The sequence below is a fragment of the Natator depressus genome, chromosome 2 (assembly GCF_965152275.1).
Source record: "Natator depressus isolate rNatDep1 chromosome 2, rNatDep2.hap1, whole genome shotgun sequence".
NCBI classification, from domain to species: domain Eukaryota; kingdom Metazoa; phylum Chordata; order Testudines; family Cheloniidae; genus Natator; species Natator depressus.
Window position 1 is genome coordinate 181,244,784 of NC_134235.1, and position 22,315 is coordinate 181,267,098.

At 41.4% G+C, this 22,315-nt stretch overlaps 1 protein-coding gene across 48 annotated transcripts in view; it reads left to right on the top strand.

The window, feature by feature from the left end:
- Positions 1 to 22,315, top strand: part of CLASP2 (cytoplasmic linker associated protein 2) — a 270,485-nt gene that overhangs the window by 155,525 nt on the left and 92,645 nt on the right. For 16 of the 48 annotated variants that reach the window (XM_074945446.1, XM_074945461.1, XM_074945433.1 and 13 more), the window contains 5 exons: positions 678 to 701; positions 9,000 to 9,017; positions 11,184 to 11,285; positions 11,425 to 11,451; positions 21,100 to 21,126. In XM_074945446.1, coding sequence (XP_074801547.1) covers positions 678 to 701; positions 9,000 to 9,017; positions 11,184 to 11,285; positions 11,425 to 11,451; positions 21,100 to 21,126 — 198 coding nt within the window. The remainder of the gene's footprint in view (positions 1 to 677; positions 702 to 8,999; positions 9,018 to 11,183; positions 11,286 to 11,424; positions 11,452 to 21,099; positions 21,127 to 22,315) is intronic. The other 32 variants (XM_074945455.1, XM_074945445.1, XM_074945451.1 and 29 more) reach the window with 9 other exon arrangements.

Below are 22,315 nucleotides of genomic sequence, written 5' to 3' on the forward strand. Positions count from 1 at the left end.
AAAAAACTCTGGTGGCTGCATGCAGCCATAGTGGCCACATTTGAGAAACACTGCACTAGTAAGTATTGTAGTGGTACTCAGTCTTTATTTTCCGTATATTATACTCAAAATCTGGGTGCTCCTTTTTTGCAATACACCACACTCCATGCCAAATGAGTAGAAAAATCTTTAATTGCTTTTAAGCTGTATGTACTAGTCAACCTTCCTTTTTTTCTGTCTTTACTGTGCTGGCCTGTTTTTTCTTAAATTTCTACTGCCTCCCCTTCTGAGGTTTCAAGTTAAGTGGCAGAATTTCAGAAGTGGGGTCATTGTGGTTCAGTAATACTATTAAATGTATGTAAATTTGAATTCTCATTGACTGTTGAGCACCAAGCAATTGATGTATCCTGAAAAAGTTCATAACCTTTGCTTCCAGAGTTTGCTCAAATCTAGATAATGCAAATAGGTTCCACATCTTTTTGAGGGGGTCTTGTACCCTATCTTATATTTTTGCATACATTAGGTTGGGAACCACTGACTTTTCTAGAGTTTACACACATGAATTAGATCTACAGATGTTTGCAGTGTTTACTGTTAATATAGTTTCTTTAATGAATGTTTTATGACTCTCTGTTATGAAAGTCTTCATTCTAACACACTAAGTTTTCCCTGTTTCTTTGCCTGCTCTTTCAACAAAGAGGATACTTCTGACAAGATGGATGGTAAGAACTTGTTTTGTCTGCTCTCTTCTAATCCTATTAAAACATTTTTGGAAATTGCATTTAATGTAAAGTTCTTGATGTTTGTACTGCACAGCTCTATTGATTAATATGCAAAATGTCTTCATTAACCCCTCTGTACACTAATTTTAGTCTTAAAGTGGTTGTCTTTCGTATTATTACTGTATTTGTCAATATATCTTGACATTATGGATGTCAGGTGTCCAGCTTTAAAAGAAACTTCGTTTATCTTAAATCTGATGTTATTTCTGTAATGACCAATCATTGTGAATAGAAGCTTTTGTCCTTCTTTATTTAGTTGCTGACTTTACCAGCTAGGGTACCATCAACTTGAAAACTTAATCTTTAAAGTTTTGTATATGGTACTGTGAAAAGTTTGTGTATTTGGCAGTACCTTGTGTTTCAGAGGTTCAGGGGTTTCACGATTTCTCCTGTATTGTCAGTCAGTTTCTTTTTTGTGAAGAAGACCTTTATAAACATCAATAAGGGAGCAGAAAATTATTGTAAAATATTTTAGATCTTTTAAAAATCAGATGTATTATGTAAAGAGTGCTCTGTCCGTACCTATATTTTAAAATAGTCAAATTAGGAGACGTTTAACAAGACACTGTCAACTTTAATTAAATTAATTCTTTTTAAAGATAATTATTGCTGAGTAGGCCTACATTCATGGATTACATAGCCTCCAGCATGTTTAACAGAATGTTTTAAAGGTTTATAGACTTTCCCTCAAATTGCATTTTAGTATTTATTTGTTCTAGCTATGTATTAAACCGTCTTTAGCTAGTTGTCCGCTATATCTCCTGTCATAATTGAAAAGGCCTTCTGAGAAGCAGAATTCTTCTAGCAATTGTTACTATGCTACAGCTAGATGCTTCCAATAAGTAGCTAGAACTAGTGCTTCATCTGCTTCCTGCCTTGCCATAATAGCTGAGTTTGATATTTGCTCAAAGATGTTATCATTGGCCATGTTGGCTTGAAAGATGCTGAAAGCTCTTTATATAAACTTTTTCCACGTGTATTGTAACTATATCCCAGTGTTTAGAAAAATGAGGAACAATAGCTACTATCAACAAAGCAAGCACCATTCCCTACCGTCATCCCTATCTTTTCATCCGTTATTGAGTCAGATGAGCAAATAATCATATTAAATACACACTCATTCTGAACCACATCGTAAAGGCCATCAGAGTCTAGGAGACTTCAAGAGGGATTGAATTCCAGAACCAAGGTGTCCATTGAAAATGCAGTTAGGTGGCACACAGGAGAAGAGATTAGTAAAATACCAGAATCCCAAACCATTTGAAGAATTATGGATAACCAGCATGGTGAATTGCACTTTGCAGCTAATTGTAAGCCAGTAAAGATCATGGAGTACAAATGACGTTCTTCAAGTGGCTTTGCATATTCCCATTTATGGGTGTTGCACCCATTTGTGTTGCCTTGCAGTAGAATCCACCTGCAGGAATATCAGCTAGAGCGCTCTTGCACCCCATCCCTCCAGTTGGCATCCTGATGCACCGAAGGTGGAGGCTATAAAATGGGTGGAATGCCCTTCTCACCTCTGTTCCTTCCAATTAATGCCAGGATTGCTGTGAACTCTCCAGTTCCTTGAAGCCAAGAGTTTTCTCTTCAAAATTAGTTAGTGTTAGCTTTCAGTTAGCTACTAACAGTTAGGGTACTTCCCCGGTTCTGAAGAATGGTGGAATCGAGAAAGCCAAAGGAACCTGATTTAAGAGATGCGCTTTCTGTCCAGCCATTTTCCTGGTATCAGATGATGACATGTCCCTAAAGTGTCTATGTGAAGGCCACTCGCCATCTGGGTGTTTGATTTGCTGGACCCTTACCCCAGAGCCCTCCAGGATGGGAAGATTCATCTCCAACTACTGCTTTAAGGAGGCCCTTAAGGTTAGACCCTCTTAAGGTCTGACTTTGCTTCCAAGGACTACCGACCTCTGTGCTGGTGGTCTCTGGAGGTTCCAGCAGACTCCAGGGTTTCAAAAAGCCACATCATCTGACAGGGCTGGATTGGTTCCTGTGCCTCTCCCCTTCAAACCTTCAAGGACATGTGTGTCCAAATCAAGGCCTATGTGATCACATCCCTCCACCTCGGTTATAGAGAAAATATCAAGGACCAGTCTGGCCGCCCTCACCAGTGCAGTATCTCATGTCTTACAATGGTCCAACTCTGACTGGGCCCCCACAGCTGCAGAATTGGCTCTGACTGCATCCTCCAGGATCTGGAAGATGGACATGAGTGGTACCTCTGAACAAGGATCGTCAGCCTGAGATGCTGTGGCACTGAGGAAAAAGAAGCACAGGACCAAGACTGCCAGTGTTAGCAGTGCCAGTTCCCATGCATCAGAGTTATTGGTTCTGCTTATTTCAGATAGCACTGCTATGGTTCCTAAGTGGAGATCAGCCCCATCCCCAGTCACAGCAGTGAGGGAGATAAGCCCATGTGGACCATTGGATTCAGTGTCACAGCCAGATCTTGCTCCTGTCTTGACCCCAAGTACCTTCCTAGTTCCAAAGAGTTCCGCCACGGTGATGGCCCTAGTCCACCTCTAGCTCCGGAGCATGTCTCGGATTTTTGAAGTGCATGGCACGCAAGAGGGGAGGCATGTGCCTTCAGTTCATGAATCCTCACCTTCATCCCCAATTATGAATTTGAGAAATTAGGCAGGGTAGCTCCAGCAGCTTGCAAACTGCTCCAAGTAAGTGCAGGTGCCATTGTTGCATAGTTGATTGCCAGCTCCCATGTGCCGGTGGATAAAGACATAAGGCAGCAAGTCCACAAACAACTTTACTGCTCAATAAAGTAGTGCCAGTTGTATTCACCCCTTTCTGCCCTTAACAGTAGATTAAACAGACAAAGGTCTCTTCAACACTAAGCCCAGGAAAGCAATAGGAATGGATGGAATATATCCAGAATTCCTGAAGAACCTGGGCCGGGTACTGGCCTTAACCAGCTGCATAGAATCTGTGAAATCTATCAGTTAAAATTAAAAACAGCTGCAGGATTAATTGACCTTTCTTCCGCATATAATACTGTATGGCTCAAAGGTCTCTGGCTGAAGTTGGCATGAGAAAGCTAATGATAATCAACAATACTCTCCTCATTAAGATGCCGAGTAATAGAAGATTCACTGTACATGTTGGTGAATCGGCTAGCAAATCACAGAGATTGAACAGTGGCCTCCCACAAGGATCTGTTTTAGCACCTGCACTATTCAGTCCCTATACCAGCGACATTCTGGTCACATAATCCCGTAAATTCATCTATGCAGATGATATTGCACATTGCTCATGATGCCCCAGAACATTATAACCTCAGTAGACTGGTAGTCAGACAGGACCAACGAGCTCAAAGGTATACAGTTCAATCCCTCCGATCCATCCCAGACAGTGATTTCGTATGCATCATCCAAAAGTTATGGGGACATTGAACCACTTAATGGTTTAAGGACATTTGTCTTCTCAAGAACGTTGCACATCAACGTACTGGAACTAAGAGCTGTTCATCTGACCCTCAGATTGTTCCTCACTCACTTTCAAGGGAAGGTCACGCAAGTAGTAGTGGACAATATGTCAGCAGTGTATTATATCATCAGACAGGTGGGTGCTCATACCACCCCTTCTGCGTGGGCAGTAAAACTGTGGAATTGGTGCATCCGTCAGGACGTTTGTGTAGCAATACATTTTTCCGGGAAAGACACTGTAAAGTCAGGCCTTGAGTTACACTGTGGTTATGTTCTTAAAAAAACACCGTGCAAATAGAAATCATGTAAAAAAGATACCAAGGGTCTATGGGAAATAAGGGTTTAGGTTTTAGGCTCACGAGATGACCTCCCTAATTTATACATACAGTATAGTACTACAGGTTTTATTTAAAAAATTTAATGAAATTCAAAATTACTACAATACAGGTACTAACCTTTATTCATGTTGAGGATGAACTTGATACAGTATCAGTATTATCATGTTATTGAAGTCAGAACTCTGAGGGTTCATCTGGGAAGGTTGGGGAGTGTGGAGTAGTGGGATGGGCAATGACGGGATGGAGGAGGGGAGGCAGGAAGGATCGGGGATGCCTCCACTCACCACCTCCAGGCAGCTGTGCGGGGGGCCATGGACACTCTGACAAGAACCCCCCAGGCATGCTCCTGGGGCAGAGGGTTGGAGCGCAGGGGCTTGCACTGCTCTGCCCAACCGCCTGGCTCTCCTGCCAGAGAGTGGGGTTGGGGGCTTGCTCCACTCCTCCTGTCCACCCGGCGCTCCAGCCAGAGAGCGGGGTTGGAGGCTTACACTGCTCCACCCGGTGTTCTAGCTGGGGAGTGGGCTCTAGGGCTCGCCCCTCTCCACCTGTCTGGCGCTCCAGCCAGGGAGCGGGCTTGGGGCGTGGAGGCTTGCCTGCTTCCTAGCTGGAAGGCCAGGCGGATGGAACGGGGTAAGGCCCCCGACCCTGCTCCCCAGCTGGAGCGCCGGGCAGGCAGACTGGGGCAAGCTCCCGACCCCGCTCCCTGGCAGACGTGCTGGGCAGAGTGGGGCAAGCCCTGGACTCCACTCCTTGGCTGGAGTGCCAGATGGGTGGAGCGGTTCAAGCCCCTGCACCTTGACCCCACACCTGGGGCCCCAGGCCAGCATTTCAATGGCCCCCACAAGGCTGGCTGAAGAGGGGGAGGGGGAGGTGCCCCATCCCTCCTGCCTTCCCTCCCCCGCCCCCATCGTTACCCACCCACCCAAAGTTGGGGCCCACCCAGTGTAGGGTCCTGGCTATGCCACTGATTTGTGCATCTTGGCAACAGCACTGCACCATGTAAAAGTGAATCCCTACTGTGTACAAATATAAAGGGTCACAATTAATTGACCATGCATAAATGAAACCGTGCCAAAACAAAACAAAAAAAATATGTAAATCGCGGCCTGACTGTAGTTGCAGATTGCTTCAGCAGGAATGCCTTCCTGAAGGACCAGTTAGTTCAGACCCTTTTTTCCAGATGGCGTCAACCAATTGTGTACCGGTTCACGACAAGATTAATCAGAAAAAGTGTCATCTTTTCTGTTCTAGAGTAAGTAAGGATAGTCTGTCTTTCTTGGGTGCTTTTCTTCTGCACTGTTGGAGGGGTTTGATATATGCCTCCTTTTCCCCGATACAAAAGGTGACAAGGAAGATACATCTGGACAGAGCAAGGAATAATACTGATTGCCCTGGCTTGGACACATCTGCAGTGGTCCACAATTGTCCGGCAAAGTCTTTATACATCTCCCCCTGTCTCCAGATCTTCTGTGGAAGAAGGGGAGCAGGATTTTTCACCCGGACCTGCAGACCCTTCATCTGATGGGATGGGTGAACAGACTTTGACTCTGTCTGCACTTGAGCAGTCATGTTCTTCATCTGTGCAGTATATAGTGGTTAAATCCAGGAAACAGTCTACAAGAAACTGACTGTCCCAAATGGTCTAGATTTCAGGCATGGAATTAAGAGGAAGCCTGATCCTATTTAATTCATTGATAAAGGTTCCTTTGGCGTCCATCTCCACATATCATATTTGAGTTGATGATAGATTGCTCTTTGTTCATGCTTCACGTAAAAAGGTTATGAAAGGTTTGTCAAATGTGTACCCTTCTGCTAAAAAACGCATCCCTTCTTGGGACCTCGGTTTGGTCTTCACCACTTCGATGAAATCCCTCTTTGAGCCCATAGCTGAAGTATTTGTTACATCATTTATTCCTGAAAGCTGCTTTAATTATTGTCATTACATCAGCCAGTAGAGTGAGTGAACTGAATGCACTCATGTCTGATCCACCTTTTACTCTAGTTTCAGAAGGAAAAGGTAGTCTTTAGACGTGATCCTTAGTTCTTGCATAAGGTGGTAGCTGATTTCCACATTCAAAACTTCTAGACTGTTCTTCTCATATGCCAAGAATATTATGAGGCATTATGGGTTCTTCCCAGACTATTTCATGGTGAATCAAGCTTCTGTATCTTTGAGTGATATGCTAGTGAGAGTTCCTGTGCCTGCTTCAATCAGAACACATTATGCTACAGCTGTGGCTACTTCCTTTGCTTGACTGAGGCTGATGCCAGTTGCTGAGATCTTCAGAGCTGCAACCCAGATATTTGTACACACCTTCACCAAGCATTGTCCTCTGAATTTAGTTTCTAGAGCGGATGTTGGGTTTGGCAAGGTGATACTTCAGTCTTTATTCAACTAGGACTCTGTTCCCATCTCCAGACTCTGCTCAAGTCTCAGCACTGCTTATCAATCTATCCTATAAGTTGGAATATGCGGAGCCACTCAAAGAAGAAATGAAGGTTACTTACCTGTCACTGGAGTTCTTTGAGATGGCGCTGCATATTCACAGTTCCCACCCTCTTTCCCCTCTCTGTCAGAGTTCTTATAATTATCTTCTCTGGCTGTATGGTGGAAGGAACTAAGGAGCAAAGGGTGCTCTGTCCCCTTTATAGCCTTTCCCTCTGTGCTTTGGGACGCCAAGTGGAGGGGGGATGCGAGAGCACTCTAGCTGATATAGCTAAAAAAGGCTGCTGCCACAAGGTGATTCATTACCTATAACTGGGAATATGCAGAGCCCTCTTGAACTCCAGTTACAGGTAAGTAACTGTCACTTTTTGCTTATAGCAGTCCAAATTCCATAAGGTATTGGTCAGCCCTATTAAACAATATTGGACGGTTCTGTATTCTTTTCTCTGATTTCCAAATCAAAATTTGATTAGGTTGCATATAACTTTTATAATTAGCAGCATCCCATATTCACCCTGAACTCTTGCAGTCAAGCTGGTTTTTTTGTTTGTTTGTTTTTTCCATTTTGTGTATCATCACAAGTAATCTGGGCTCTGCAGGCCAAGTTCTGCTGTCAGGTAGACCTGTGCAACCCTGTGGTCTTTAGTGGATTTTCAAAGGTGTCTAGAAGAGAATGGGACTACTCAGATATATCTGAAGACATAATTTGCTCTTCAGGACTTCTGTTACTTGTGATGATTTGCAAGATGGAATAAACACAACTTGATAAGAGTCAGGATGAATTTGCAGCACTGGCAATTTTTAAAAAAAATATTTATATGCAAGCTGGGCAAACTTGATTTGGAAAACTGAGAGACACTCCCAAAACTCGATTTAAAAAAAGTCATTATTAGGATAGGGTGGCACTTTAAAAGACAGGAGGGTTGCAGTTTGTACTAGCTGTAGCTTCTGAGGTTTCAGTGGTGATCCTGCTGTAAATAAAGTGTATAGAGTAGCTCAGTCTAGAAGCAGCAAAAGCATGCACAGTCCTAGCAAGGTTTGCAGAGAGAATTAACCTCCCACAACCTCTAGATGAGGTAAAGATGCTGAATGGCTTTTTTGATTACTATAGTCATCTCAGTATTCAGAAACAGCATTGGATTAGAAAAAAATTACCAACCAATAGCGGGAATATTTTTACAAATCCTGTCACTTCCCGAATATATTCACGCAGAATCTGCAGACCATGGTTTCAAGGGAGCCTCAGTGCGGGGTGGAGAAATGGTGCTTGGACAGCTTTTCTCCTCTTCCCACGCTTTGGTTTTCAGGGCATTGATGTGTGTTTTACCTCAGATTTTGTCGTAACTGTCATGTATTGGTATACTTTGCCTCATTAAACTAGCCTACACACTCCAACTGTGACCCATTTTCAGTAACCTTGTTTTTCTCACAGCTCACTCTTCCAGGCAGGACTTGGTCTAAAATGGTGTACATTTTTTGAGGCATCAGCTTGAATTTTGTTTGAATGAATCTTCCTTTCTAACATCTTCCATCAGCTTCTCTCTGCCCAACGTTTAATGCACTGGGTCTGTATTGCTTACTTCAACCTGGAGCTTGTATTGGAATTCTATATGCAAATGTGCACCATGTGCATATGTCACCGACTTTCCTTAGCAGTTGGTTATGATAGTATGCTTGATATCAAAGTCTGTTCTTGACATGCTACCTAATTGTCTTAAACTCATATGCATGATTAAAACTTCAATTTTTCTTTGATATTCCATGGTTTTTCAAAGAAAGTTTGGCGTCTAGGAGTGCATTATGTATTTATACAATCATCTCACAATGTAGCCTTTGGCTTTCCATTGTAGTTTAATGATGGAGTTGCAGTGCAAGAGAGCAGAGGTTAAGATCCATTCTTACATAAACATATTTTGTCAAGGTACTCTAATTTCATATAAGTAGGAATGAAAAGGAATTGAATCAAAGAATAGTGCTGTTTGGAATATCATTGTTTTATTATTTTTTCTATTAGGAACAGCTTCTGAAGATGGTAAGAAAAATTAATCTTTTGTTAGAATAGCAAATACTTTCATCTTCATGCTTTCATTTATACGAACTAAGTTCTAGAAGTAGAATTAGCTCATTGTGGTGGTTGGGGGTCATTCCATTTGGCTGACACATCTAATATTTGGTTATTGAAGTATATTTTTGTAAATTCTTTTGCATTGTGATTTTGGTTCTCAGGCAATCATTTTCAATAAAAATGTCATTGCTTAACATTTTACTATAAAATTACAGGAGTATTATGTTTTGATCTTTTAAATTATAAGCTAATAGGAAAAACTCATCTGTTGACAGATGTGCTCACACTCAGGAAGCAGGTGCTATTATTAATTATCTATTTGGAACATGGAAGAACATATTAAAATGTATTGTTAAAACCCTTCTAAGCTAGCACTAGAAAACATTGCCTCATAACATTCAAAAAGATTTTTGTTTTTTATTTTACTGGAAATTACATCAGACCTTTAGTGATAATTCAGCATCAACCAAATTGGTGGTGCACTATATTCCTAAACTCTCTGGGCCAGATTCTGCACAGAAACCCTGAAACCTCATTACAATTAGTGGGGAAAATGTTGTCAATGCATGGGGTGACTGAGGGTAGAGTTTGTCCCAGTCAATTTAACCAGTAATGATAATACATTGCTTTCTAGTAGCTAAGTGAATAACCTCCTTTATCCTGGCTCTCTTCCCATAGACTTTCTTCTGTGGACTGTTCCCTCTACTTGGATGAATAATATTAACTTGGCTGGTCTTGAAATCCTGCTGTGGAAAGCCTAAAGGGGCTGGAAACTAGATATAATGAGCCTGTGTGCCTAATTCTTCTGGGTCAAGGATTGACCCTATATGTCTGCAAAACTTTTTTATTGTTAAAGTTAATGCAGTCTTAAATTGAATAAATTGTTGTGCTAGAATGTCACTTCTCAAGCAGTTTCTTCTTGCAACCTTCCAAAATTGTGTCCAACTCATTGTTTCTAGGTTTTGTTTTTGTGTAGGGCTGTCATGTTGGTTTAGGACCTGTATACAGAATTCTGGCTATTCACTTTTAAGAAAAAAGAAAAGGAGTACTTGTGGCACCTTAGAGACTAACCAATTTATTTGAGCATAAACTTTCGTGAGCTACAGCTAACACGGCTGTTATTCTGAAACCTGTCACTTTTAAGAGTAATCTGCCTATTAACTGTCATTCATACTGTTGGAATCCTCCCTTCTTTGGTAATTTCATTGTGTTGTCTAAACATTGAGGAGTAGAGATGATGTCACACAAAAGATGATCTTATCGGTTGGCAGTCTTGAGAGAGCTGAATTCTATTTGGGTTCTGCCATAGACTTCCTGAGTAACTTCAGACAAGTCCTTAAAATCTCTGTGTCTCAGTTCTTCGTTCTGTAAAACAAGGGTAGTATTTCTCTACCTCATATGGATGTTGAGACTTATTCATTAGTCTTTGCAAAGTTCTTTTGAAAACCTTGTATGGAAGGTGCTATAAAGTATAAAGAATTACTTTTGTGTCCACATCCATGGTCATGAGTATAGTGGTATCCTGAGGTACAGAGAAATTAGATGGCAGGTCTCTGAAAAACGGAGCAGTGCTGCTCAGAATTGTTGGCAAGAATCCTCAGTGGCTTGTTCAAAAGATAGCCAGGGTTGGTTTTGTTACCTAGAGGACGAAAAAGGAAAGTTAGTAAAATTATAGCTTTCAAGTAGTAGTGAGTAGAGTTTGATATTTGTTACATTAGGTACTTCTCTCCTCTTAAATTATAAAATATTTTCCTTGACTCTCACTTCATAAGCTTTACTTTTAAAAAATATAAAATCAGTGTATTTCTGGAGAAAACTAGAGTTATCTAATTTGGTGTTGATGAAGACGAATTAGTTTTAATTTTAAAAATTGATCGTATATAAATTCTTTATTGAAGTCCTTACAGTCAAAAAGAAAAGTGTTTGTTTCTTAACTTGCAGTTAAATCTATTGCGGTATTTAATTTTCTACTATGAATTGTTTTTTTTTTTCAAGTGAGGTTTGGATAATTGAGTTTTCCAGTATGTAAATCTTCAGTTTTCAACTATAGCAACGTAATAAAATATTCATTAACACTATGAGATCTCTGTTCATGACGAAGACTATTTTCTTAATGTCATTTTTACTTTATAGGTCGTATACGAACAAAGCTTTCAACACCTTCTGTTGGAATTGGAAATTCAAAGACCGATTCTAGAGGACGTAGTCGAACGAAAGTGGTCTCTCAGTCTCAGCGTATGTATTGTTCATTTATCAGTAATACTTGATAAAAAGATAGGCCATATGCTTAGCATACATTCATTGACCAATGGCTATGGTCAAAGCTTATTTAAAAAACATAAGCTGCATACTGAGTTGTTGTTCTGTGCCTTAGGTTCATCATCGCCAGACAAAAATGAAGGTATTTTTTTTTTCGGTGTTTTGGGTCAGTAGTATTTGCATGCTTTTGAAATCTTTGATGATTTGTGTTGTCATACTCTTTTGGAGAAAAATTAGGGCTAATGGGAAATAGGTTGTGTAACAGGAAATTAAATCTACCACTGAGGCCAGTTTGTAATCTTAAAAAAACCTCAACAAAACCTTCTGTACTAACTATCTAGAATACTTAGAAATGTAATACCAGAAATTAGGTTAAGTGGGTGGTGTCTTTTTGTACTTATAGATGACCTGAAAATCCTAGTTCTTCGGTACCCGAATCCTCTTATATTTTTAGTTAATAATAGTCTAAAAGTATAATTCAGTAATTGTGTTTTCCCCTCCACCTTTCACGATAAAGTAGACACTGCCATTCTCACGTGAGTGCACTCTAGTTTCCCAAGTATCACCAGTATCTTTACTCCTCAAATTTCCTGTTGTTTTGCATTTAATGTTTCTTTTTAAATTCTTCACTGAGGGTTTTTCACTGGGACTTTTTTCTACCTCAGCAGCAATAGAAATAGTTTAATTTTGGAGCGAAGGTGCTGGTTTAAAATATACAATGTTTAAAAGTGATTTATGCTATCTAGGCTTTAAATGATTTCTAAAATTGTGAAATGACAGTGCATTCTTCAGGTTTGAAATCGACAATATGTGTAGGTTTGGAAGGATTAGATATTTATCAGTAAATGTCTATTTCGCTGTACACATATAAACCAATGAAAAAATATTTGCACTGATGATGATGATGATTAAAACTTACAGACAGACACTAAGAAAAATGCTGTTTGAAAATTTATTAGTGTTTGACTTAAGGATATTTACTTTGCATATTTTGACATGTGATGTTGACAGTTTGTTTTTTAACAGTTATAAACATTTAACTTCTTCGAGTGATGGTCTCTATTGTATTCCACTGAGGGTTTACGCATGCATCCAGAGCCAGAGAATTTGAAAGTAGTGTCCATTGGTCCATGCGTGAACCCTGGTTTGCCTCATGGTTTTGTCAGAGGTGATAAAAGGCGAGGCAGAGCATCCTCGTCTTCAGTTCCTTCTCATCACCACCTGGTCCAGATCAGAACTTTCAGTGTCCTTGTCTCTGAAGCACCTTTAAAAATATTGTTGTACATAGTTTTAGAATTTTTGCAATTTATAGTGTTTTTAGCTGTTTTGTCATAGTTTATCGTAATGTTTGTGATTAGGATAGATAGTTTTAGGGGGGTGTTTTCTCTACTGTCCCTCCTGCTCTTCCCCGTACTCTCACGCGGGTACAATGCCTAAGACTCTGGGCTTCAAATTCTGTGCCTCCTGCCCGTGTTCCTTCTCAGTCAGTGACAAACACCAGTGCTGCCTCTACTGCTTGGGAGAAGCCCACATTACATCACGGTGCAATATTTGCCAGTCTTTCCGCAGCTGTACCCGAAAAGGTTGGGGCCTTTGCTTCTGGAAGCACCTTATGGAAGTCTCCATGAGGCCTCGCTTGGACTCTGGCCGGGGAAATCTACCCCGCCCCACCCTAGTGCATCGACCTGAAACAGCTAGGGGTGCATCTCCTGCTACTGAGTCTAGATCCACCACTATGGACTCCACACCAGGGACTAGTCTGGAGGTAAGGAAGCGTTCCCATAAGCGTGGCGTTAAGTCTTCCTTGAAAACAAAGAAAGGGGATGCTGCTTCCATGAGCTTGAGTCATGGAGAGAGCGCACACTCTAAAGTGCATAAACAAGAAAAGAAGTCCCAGAAGCAAGGGGATCAGATGGTCTCAGGTACCAAACTGCAGGTACTGTCAACATTGGCACCCCATAAAGTATGGGACCCATTCGGTCCAGGGAAGTCCACTACTCCACCACCACTTACCCCTAACATCAGGGAGATTGGGAAGAGCACGCGAGCCCCAGGATATCTTCATTTTAGAGGAACCGAGATTGCCTTGCATGATGGGACCCTCAACCTCTAGGGAGACTCTTTCTCCCCCTCATGACATGCCACCCCTTGCCTCCTGCTCCAACGGTCTACACACGTCTGCCGACTCCGATGGTACCACTGAAGAAACTGTAGTCCACCTTCTCATCTTTGGAAGAGTTGGATGATGGAAAGGGACCATCAGTCCCCGAGAGCAGTACGGGTATTTGACAAGGCAGTCTGGATCATGCAATACCATACAATGCAACCACTATGGACCCACTGGTTCCCCATGCCAGGGGATCTGCCTCAGTTCCCTCCAGACTGAGCATACTGGCCTTATTGGGAGCCATGGTCCCAATACTTCCCTCTCAGAACTCACCTGGTCCACAAGAGAGACTTTACCTGTCTCCCTGTCAAAGGGGCCATTGAGTAGAAGCTCAGATCCAATCTTGGAAGAAAAGCCCTTCAGCCCGGTTCCAACAGTGCCACTGGAATCAGAGAGATTCCCTTCCTCTTCCCGAGACAAGGCAATGACTTCAGCGTCCCCTTTGCCTTTAGGTAATTCCGGGATCTCCTGGTGGGGGAGCTTCACATCCCCTTGGAGGAAATCCAGCATATACAGCATAAACTCCTGGATATCCTCCATTCATCTGCACCAACTAGTGTCACACTGCCTATCGATGCCGTCCTTGAACCCTTTAGGATAGTATGGCACACAATAGCCACATGCACACCTGCCTCCAAGGGGGCAGAAAACCAATGTTATGTTCCAGCTAAGGGGTCTTAGTTTCTTTTCTCATCCACCCCCCCCAAACCCATTTGTGGTTCAAGCAGCAACTGAACAGTCCAGGCAACAACACCCACCTTCCACATCATCCATGAGAGAGGGCAAGCAGTTGGACCTTTTGGGCTGTAAGGTCTTTTCCTTGGTCAGTCTCCAATTCAGGATTTTGAGCTATCAAGTATTACTAGCCAAATATGTTTTCCCGAATTATGGCAAACTGGAGGCATTTGCTGACAAACATCCTCCACAAGAGTGGGCTCATTTCCAGGTGATCATAGAGAAAGGGAAGCGGGTGGCAAGAACAATGCTCCAATCAGTGGTGGTTGTGGCAGATACTACTACTTAGGACTATTGCTGCAAGCATAGTCATGTGGAGGGGATCGTGGCTCCACTCCTGTGTTTTCCCTCAGGAGGTACAGAACACTATAGAAGACTTCCCTTTTAATGAATCCCATCTTTTTAATCAAAAGACAGATGATTCCCTTCATACTCTCAAAGACTCCAGAACAACACTATGTTCACTGGCTATTTTTATGCCTGCTCCGAAGTATAAGCTCCACTACCTGCCACCCACACAATGCTACAGGTCCTCCCAGTTTTTCCACCAGAGGCCTTATGGGCCTCCACTGACAAGACAAAAGACAGAGATCCCACCCTCTGGGACCACCTTCACAGGCTTCCTCCTTGCAGATGCAACCCCCAGCTAAAAGGTATTTCTAAGATATTCTAGAGAGCCGTCAGCCATTTTGCGTACTGCCATGCAACCATCTTACCCCCTTCAGAGGCACTCTTTTTCTAAGCTTGGAGTGCAATAACAGACATGGGTGCTAAATGTCGTCCACCATGGCTGTATGATCGAATTCATCATGCTACCTCCTCCACAGCCCCCTGATCCCTCCTTAGGGACCACTCTTACAACAGCATCCTCACCCAAGAAGTGAACTCCTTTCTACAATGGGGAGTGATAGATCGTGTTTCCCTGGAATATCACGGGACCGTATTCTGTTCAATTTACTTCCTGATACCCGAGAAGAAAGGCGGACAGAGACTAATTCTAGACCTCCGGCTTTTCAGTCACTTCATTCGCAAGCCCAAGTTTTGTATGGCCACACTAGCAGCAATCATCCCATCTCTGGAAAAAGGCTTGTGGGCTCTCAATATGCAAGACACTCTCACATAGACATCCATCCAGCCCACAGATGATTCCTGATGATCACGGTCTGTTCCATTTCCAAAACAGGGTTCTCCCTTTCATACTAACTACTGCTCCCAGCGTTGTCATCAAGGTTTTTGCAGTCATGGTGGCCTACATCAGACGTCATGGAGTCCTGGTAGTCCCATATTTCGACAACTGGCCCCTGGCTGCTCAGTCCAGATGCAAAGCCTAAGTTTGAACCTCCATGTTGCTCAGCCTTCTTTTGTCCCTTGGGGTCAGTCTCAATGTTGAAAAATCAATCTTGGACCCCACACAATCCCCAGATTTTATAGGGGTCCCATCAACTCAGTCATAGCACAGGCCAACCTACCAAAGGGTAGATTCCATACACTGAGAGAACTCATAACTTGCATCGCTAACGATCCTTATGTCCCTGCCAGGACTTGTTTGTCTCTCCTTGGCCACATGGCTTCTTGTACATATGTCACCGCCTTCACTCAACTCCACCTTCGCTGCCTCCAGATTTGGTTCAGACTGTTTACTCGCCCAGCCATCACGCCATGGACCTCGTGCTGACAGTCCCTCCAGTGGTGGATGGAACCACATCATGTCTGCATAGCTGTTCCCCTCCTTCCCAGACAAGATGATCATCACCAATGCATCCCCCATAGACTGGGGAGCACACACCCAGGCTGTAAGAAAAGACTTTCTCCCTTTTATCTGTTCCCATCATGTTCTTATCATGTCGGACAACACTGCCACTGTTTTCCACATCAACAAACGGAGGCAAAGGTCAGCTGTTCTATGTGTAGAAGCAGTCAACCTCTGGAATTGGTTCATCACCCTCTTGTCTGTAGACTCTCTTCCAGGGACGCACAACATGATTGCGGACTTGATTATCAGGCAGTTTGCAATCGACCACAAGTGGGAACACCACATCTGCATAACTCACTACATCTTCAACCAATGAGGGATGCCAACCAGAGACCTCTTCACCTCTCACATAAACAGAAAATGCAACATGTATTGCTCTGGGGAGGTCTCAGTCACCACTCTCAGAGCAATGCTCTCATACTGTCCTGGTCAGACCAAGATAACTATTCCTCATCTCCTCTATTGCTCCTACCACAAGTGTTCCACAAGATCAGACAAGACAGAGCAACAGTCATTCTGATAGCCCCCTGCTGACCCAGGCAATTCTAGTTTCCCAACCACCTGTCCATCAATTCCCATCCCCACCGTCCCTGATCTGCTGATGCACTACAACAGCTAGATAGACATCCCAATCCATAGGTGCTCCACCTCACAGCGTTTTATTTGATTGGGCATCTTCTCTAGAACCGGCCTGTTCCGCAGACATGCAAAACATCCTCTCCAGCAGCAGGAAAGAATCCAGTAGACACTGTTACTGGGCCAAACAGAAATGTTTTGCCTGTTGGGCCTAGCAAAAGGAACTTCCCCCAGAATTGGTGGAGATCCCCCTCCTCCTGGATTACCTCCTGTCCTTGAAGGCATCGGATCTCACCCTCATCTCTCTAGAAGTCCACCTAGCTGCGATTAGCACCTTCCACTCTTCTCCCTCCCCCAATGGAAGGGCACTCCGTCATTACACACCCGTTAGCTGTTAGTTTCTGGAAGGGCCTCATCAGAACCTTCCCGCCCATCAAACCCTTCGCTCCCCAGTGGGATCTTAACCTAGTTCTATTTGTACAACAAAACCACCCTTTGAACCGTTGGCATCATGTTCTGTGTTCCTCCTTTCAATGAAAGTCGCCTTTCTTGTTGCTATCACTTTTGCGAAAAGGGTCAGTGAACTTGGGTCCAAGATTGTTGAACCCCCTTTCATGATTTTCCATAAAGATGGAGTCTCCCTGCATCCCAGATTTCTACCAATGGTCATCTCCCAGTTTCACATTAATCCATTCACTTACCTGTTTTCTTCCCGAAGCCACACACATCTGCAGAGGAAGGATGACTCTACTCCCTAGACATCCGATGGGTCTTGGCCTTCTACCTACAGAGGACAAGCCTCATCAGGAACTCCCCCAGACTGTTGGTGGCAGTAGCAGAAAAACTCAAGGTCAGGACTTGACAGCAGATTCCTCCTTCAGCACAGCAATCCTCTGCTCAACAGTTCTATCTTCATCCTTGCATCCTCCTCCGATTTAGGTACTCCTTATTAATCACTCTCAGTTGAATACAGTAGGGACCATCACTCAAAGAAGAGGAGGAAGTTATTTACTTGTAACTGGAGGTTCTTTGAGATGTGTGGTCCCTATCTGTATTCCACTTTCCACCGTCCTTCCCCTCTGCTATGTATCTGTTGGATTCGTGGTGGAGAAAGAATTGGAGATGCTGTTAATCCACATTGCCCTTTTATCACCTTGGATGAAACTATGAGGTGAACCAAAGCACATGCGCGGACCAACGGATACTACTTTCAAATTCTCCAGCTCCAGACACATGGTGCGCATGCAAAACCCTCAGTGGAGTACAGATAGAGAACACACATCTCGAAGCCCGTCCAGTTACAGGTAAGTAACCATCTCTTTTTTGAATCTCAGCATCTGTTGTAGTTAAATTATTGTCTGACTCCCCATTGTCTTACACCCCCCCCTTAATTTCCCACAATTGTAAACATTTAAAATTGATAAAAAATAAAAAAATGCTTGAAACCCATAATTATGCACAACTATGAAAATATAATTTGATAAAATAATGCTTAAAAATAAACAATATTATCCATGAAAATTATTTAAAAAATCAGATTCTGCCACACCTAAATATATGTGGTCATTAAATGGGGGGGGGGGAATCTTTTTACATTATCAGTTTTGATTTAAAAAAAAGTTATCCCATTCCACTCCGTATGCATTTTTGTACTAAACATTTTTTTTAAATTAGCAATTTGGGGCCTGATTTTCAAACATGCACCTGCACTTATATATGGCTAATTACTATGCAGTTATCAGGACAGGACAAACAAATACTGGTCAGGTGCCAGTAGTCAGTATGTAAACTTTTTGTGAGTAAAGTTGGCAAGCTTGTTATGAAAATGGTGAGACATACGACATCCCCCCATATAATTTTAACCACTTTTCAGAGTAGAATGATGCTTTAAAATGCACAGAAAGTATAGTAACTTTAAAAGGTCATTAGTCCATAACATACCCTTCTTTAGATAGTCATGGAATTGACGAAATTAAAAGCGAACAAATTCATTTGGTTATCAAATCTTCCTTACTATAAGTTTGCATTAATTTTTCAGTAACAATTTCCTGAAGGCCTTTTTATTTTCAAAGGGATGCTGGTCAAACTTGGCCCAGAATTTGCAGATTCTGTGAAAACAAGCTTTTACAAAATCGAAAGATCAACAGACATATGCATTATACTTCTAATAAATTCCCATAAAAGAGCTTTATTAATCAAGAAATTTTGATGGGAAATTACTCAAAATAAATGGTAAAAAAAGGTTATGCCTAAATCATTGATGGATATTCAGTTTCTACAGAGGTGGTCACTGTTAAGAGGTTTGTACTCTTAATTCAGTTTTAGCTAATTAATTCTTCACATTCAATAAAATGTAAACTGAAGCATTTAAATTGTATTTTACTGGTAATAGTGGTGGTTTGCAAAAGAACTCACTTTCTGTCTGGATCAGAGCCTGAAGGGATGAGTTGGGTAGAACTCCCTGATGTTCTACTGAAATAATTGTATGGCTTTACATATGGTGGTATAGAAAAATAAATCCCCCCCAACTGGCAGCCGTCCTTCCACTCGGAGCTTAATCCTTCAGCAGAGCTCATTGTTTACAAATCTCAGGAGTGTGACAAATAAGAATTCCTAGACAATGTAAAAGAGGACTAGTAAAGCAAATAAACATAAGAACATAACTTAAGAACGGCCATACTGGGTCAGACCAAAGGTCCATCCAGCCCAATATCCTGTCTTTCGACAGTGGCCAACGCCAGGTGCCCCAGAGGGAATGAACAGAACAGCTCATCATCAAATGATCCATTCCCATTGTTGCCCATTCTTCACTTCTGGCAAACAGAGGCTAGGGACACCATCCCTGCCCATCCTGGCTAATAGCCATTGATGGACCTATCCTCCATGAATTTATCTAGTTCTTTTTTGAACCCTGTTATAGTCTTGGCCGTCACAACATCCTCTGGCAAAGATTTCCACAAGTTGACTGTACTTTGTATGAAGAAATACTTCCTTTTGTTTGTTTTAAACCTGCTGCCTATTCATTTAATTTGGTGACCCCTAATTCTTGTGTTATGAGAAGGAGTAAATAATTCTTTCTTATTTACTTTGTCCACACCAGTCATGATTTTATAGACCTCTATCATATCCCCCCCGCTTTGTCGTCGTCTTTTCCAAGCTGAAAAATCCCAGACTTATTAATCTCTCCTCATATGAAAGCCGTTCCAGGCCCCTAATAATTTTTGTTGTCCTTTTCTGAACCTTTTTCCAATTCCAATATAAATAAAAGTTCACAGGAGAGGGGCAACTGAAGCACAAGTGTGCCTGACGTTTTGTGGCATAATTTTTCTAAAATTCTAATTTAAATGAGAATTATTGACATGAAACTGTGAGTGAAAAGTTCCAGACTAGTCAGACCATTTTATAATGGGTTACATATTAGACTTAGATTCCCACCTTTTACAAACAATTGTAGTACAGCGTTCCCCTTCTGTTGTCTTAGACCAAGTTTCCATATTTTAAAAATAAGTCATTTTAAAACAATACATTATTGTCTCATCTGGCGGGATAAGTTCTTTTGAAACCAAAACCATTGTGCAAATTTAGGGATACAGATGTACTTCAAGTTTCAAGGATATGGGTTTAAAGGCTACAATATTTGACTCGTACTTGCACTCGCAAGGTTAGGTAGTTTTTTTTGGGGGGGGGGAAATACATAATTGTAACTAGGGATTTTGGAGGAACTTTCCTCCTACTCCCACCCTCAGAGTTATTTGTAAATAGACAGTCGTATTAAATACATGTATACAGATCTGTACTGCGGTTAAGTCATGAATAGAAAAGTTGCTACTCTTGTTTTCAGTTTGGTTCTGGCTAATTTATGAGGGTTTGCATGGTGTTACTATGTTTATCTCTATTAGAGAAAAAGAATAAATTTTCTGATTTGAAAAATTGCTTTTAACCCTCAGACGGATTATAATAAAGGAAATAATAGAAAGTTAGAGTGACAACATTTAGTTAAGTTTAAACTTTTTGACTCATTTTATAATTATCTGAAAGTGTCTTGTCAGATTACAAATGTGTTCCAGTACCTGTGCTTCCCCTTTTGGAGCTGTTTTGATCACCCACCCCACTCCCAGCCAAATTTTCCATCACTGTTTTTGTCTTGAATAAGAAAATATTTGTGGTCTTTCATGAAAATTGCTTTCTTCGGTTTTTAAATCTTTTATTTTTTTGCAGTCTAATAATACTTGAATATATTGTGAAAGTTGAGTTCATATTTAATTGAAAATAATGTAATTCTTTAGTATTATGCAGTTAGAAAGATGGAAACTTGTAATTTGCTTTTGCAGCTTTGCTTCATCTGATTTATACACAAGCATCTGAACCTAATTCTTTAGTTATGGAAGCTACTAAAATGCCTTGCTTTTTGCATAACACTTTTGTGGCTTTTTTTCTCCTGTGTGAACTGACTAAAGCTTTCTTGTTTCCATTTGCCATCCATTTTTAATCTGCTCTGCTCCCTCCCTCTTCATGGATTGTAAACCTTTACCCTAATCCTGCCTTTTACACTTGTTCAGGATCACAGTCTGCTAACCCCATTGGTGGTAAGACTCAAAATTTGTGTGTGCATTGTTGTTTGATCATTTGTCTACATATCCCTAACATAGAACCCTATTCAGCAGAAATTCCAGCTCACTTTCCATGGTCCTACGACTACTTACTTTAATGTAATTCTTAGAAGGAAAAAACATTTCTTCTTTGTAACTGTGGAGTATCATCTTTGTAACTTTTTTCTTCCACTATCAAAATAGCACTGATTGCTTAAATCTGCAACTGCTCATGCTACTGTGTGTAAGGTGGACAGTTCTGAAGATACCAGATTTCGCTGAACATGTTAGGAGAGTCCAGTGTACCACACAGTAGTGGTCAAGCAGATGTAACAAACATCTATACACAGCAGAGTGATGTATATAACTTTATATTGATCAAGCACACTTTTTGCATTTAGCGAAGGGGAAGGGTAAAGGATTGTCAGGTTTTGCAAGCTACTTCAGGGAATCTGCTGGAAATTCTCTAGTACAGAAGACCGTTATTCTGTATTCTGCCAGGTCTTCCTGAGTCAATTGGGATGGTCTGAATGATATGCAGAGGCTCTGCATGAGCTCTTAATTCTCACAAAACTACACAAAGCTGGTAGAAATGTCGTCTGTTTATCTCAGTAACAGAAGCTAGAAATGTCATCTGTTCATCTCAGTAACAGAAGCTAGGTTCATGACTTCGTGCTGCACAATATTGCATGTCTCATTTTTGCTGAATAGGCCCATAGATAGAAAAGGGCATTTTGCTAAATAATCATTTCAAGTCTCAATTCAACCAACAAATCATATAGTTTATGCATGGTGCATTGTTTTCAGTCTCCTCCCCCACACACGCACATTTTTTCAGTCATTTCTTGCTATCAAGCTTTAATCATCTTGTGGTCCTAAAATATGCCTGTGGACTTTTTATTGTTATAGCATCTTTGCTTTTTGGTTGACAGTGGTAGTCCTTGTAATGTAAGAGTACTATGAAATGTACTTAAGCTAATAGACATCTTATAGCGTTCCTATGCTTACACTGTTTTCTTCTTTTAAACAGGGCTAGAAAAATTATTATAGGCTTCATTTCACTAAGCTGATTTTGGTTAAAAATAGCTTTGCTTTTTAATTAAGATTTTTAGGTGAAATTGTTTTTATTCTGCATTTGGCAACAATGACATATAGTTAAACTGATTATTGCTATAAAATACAGTTT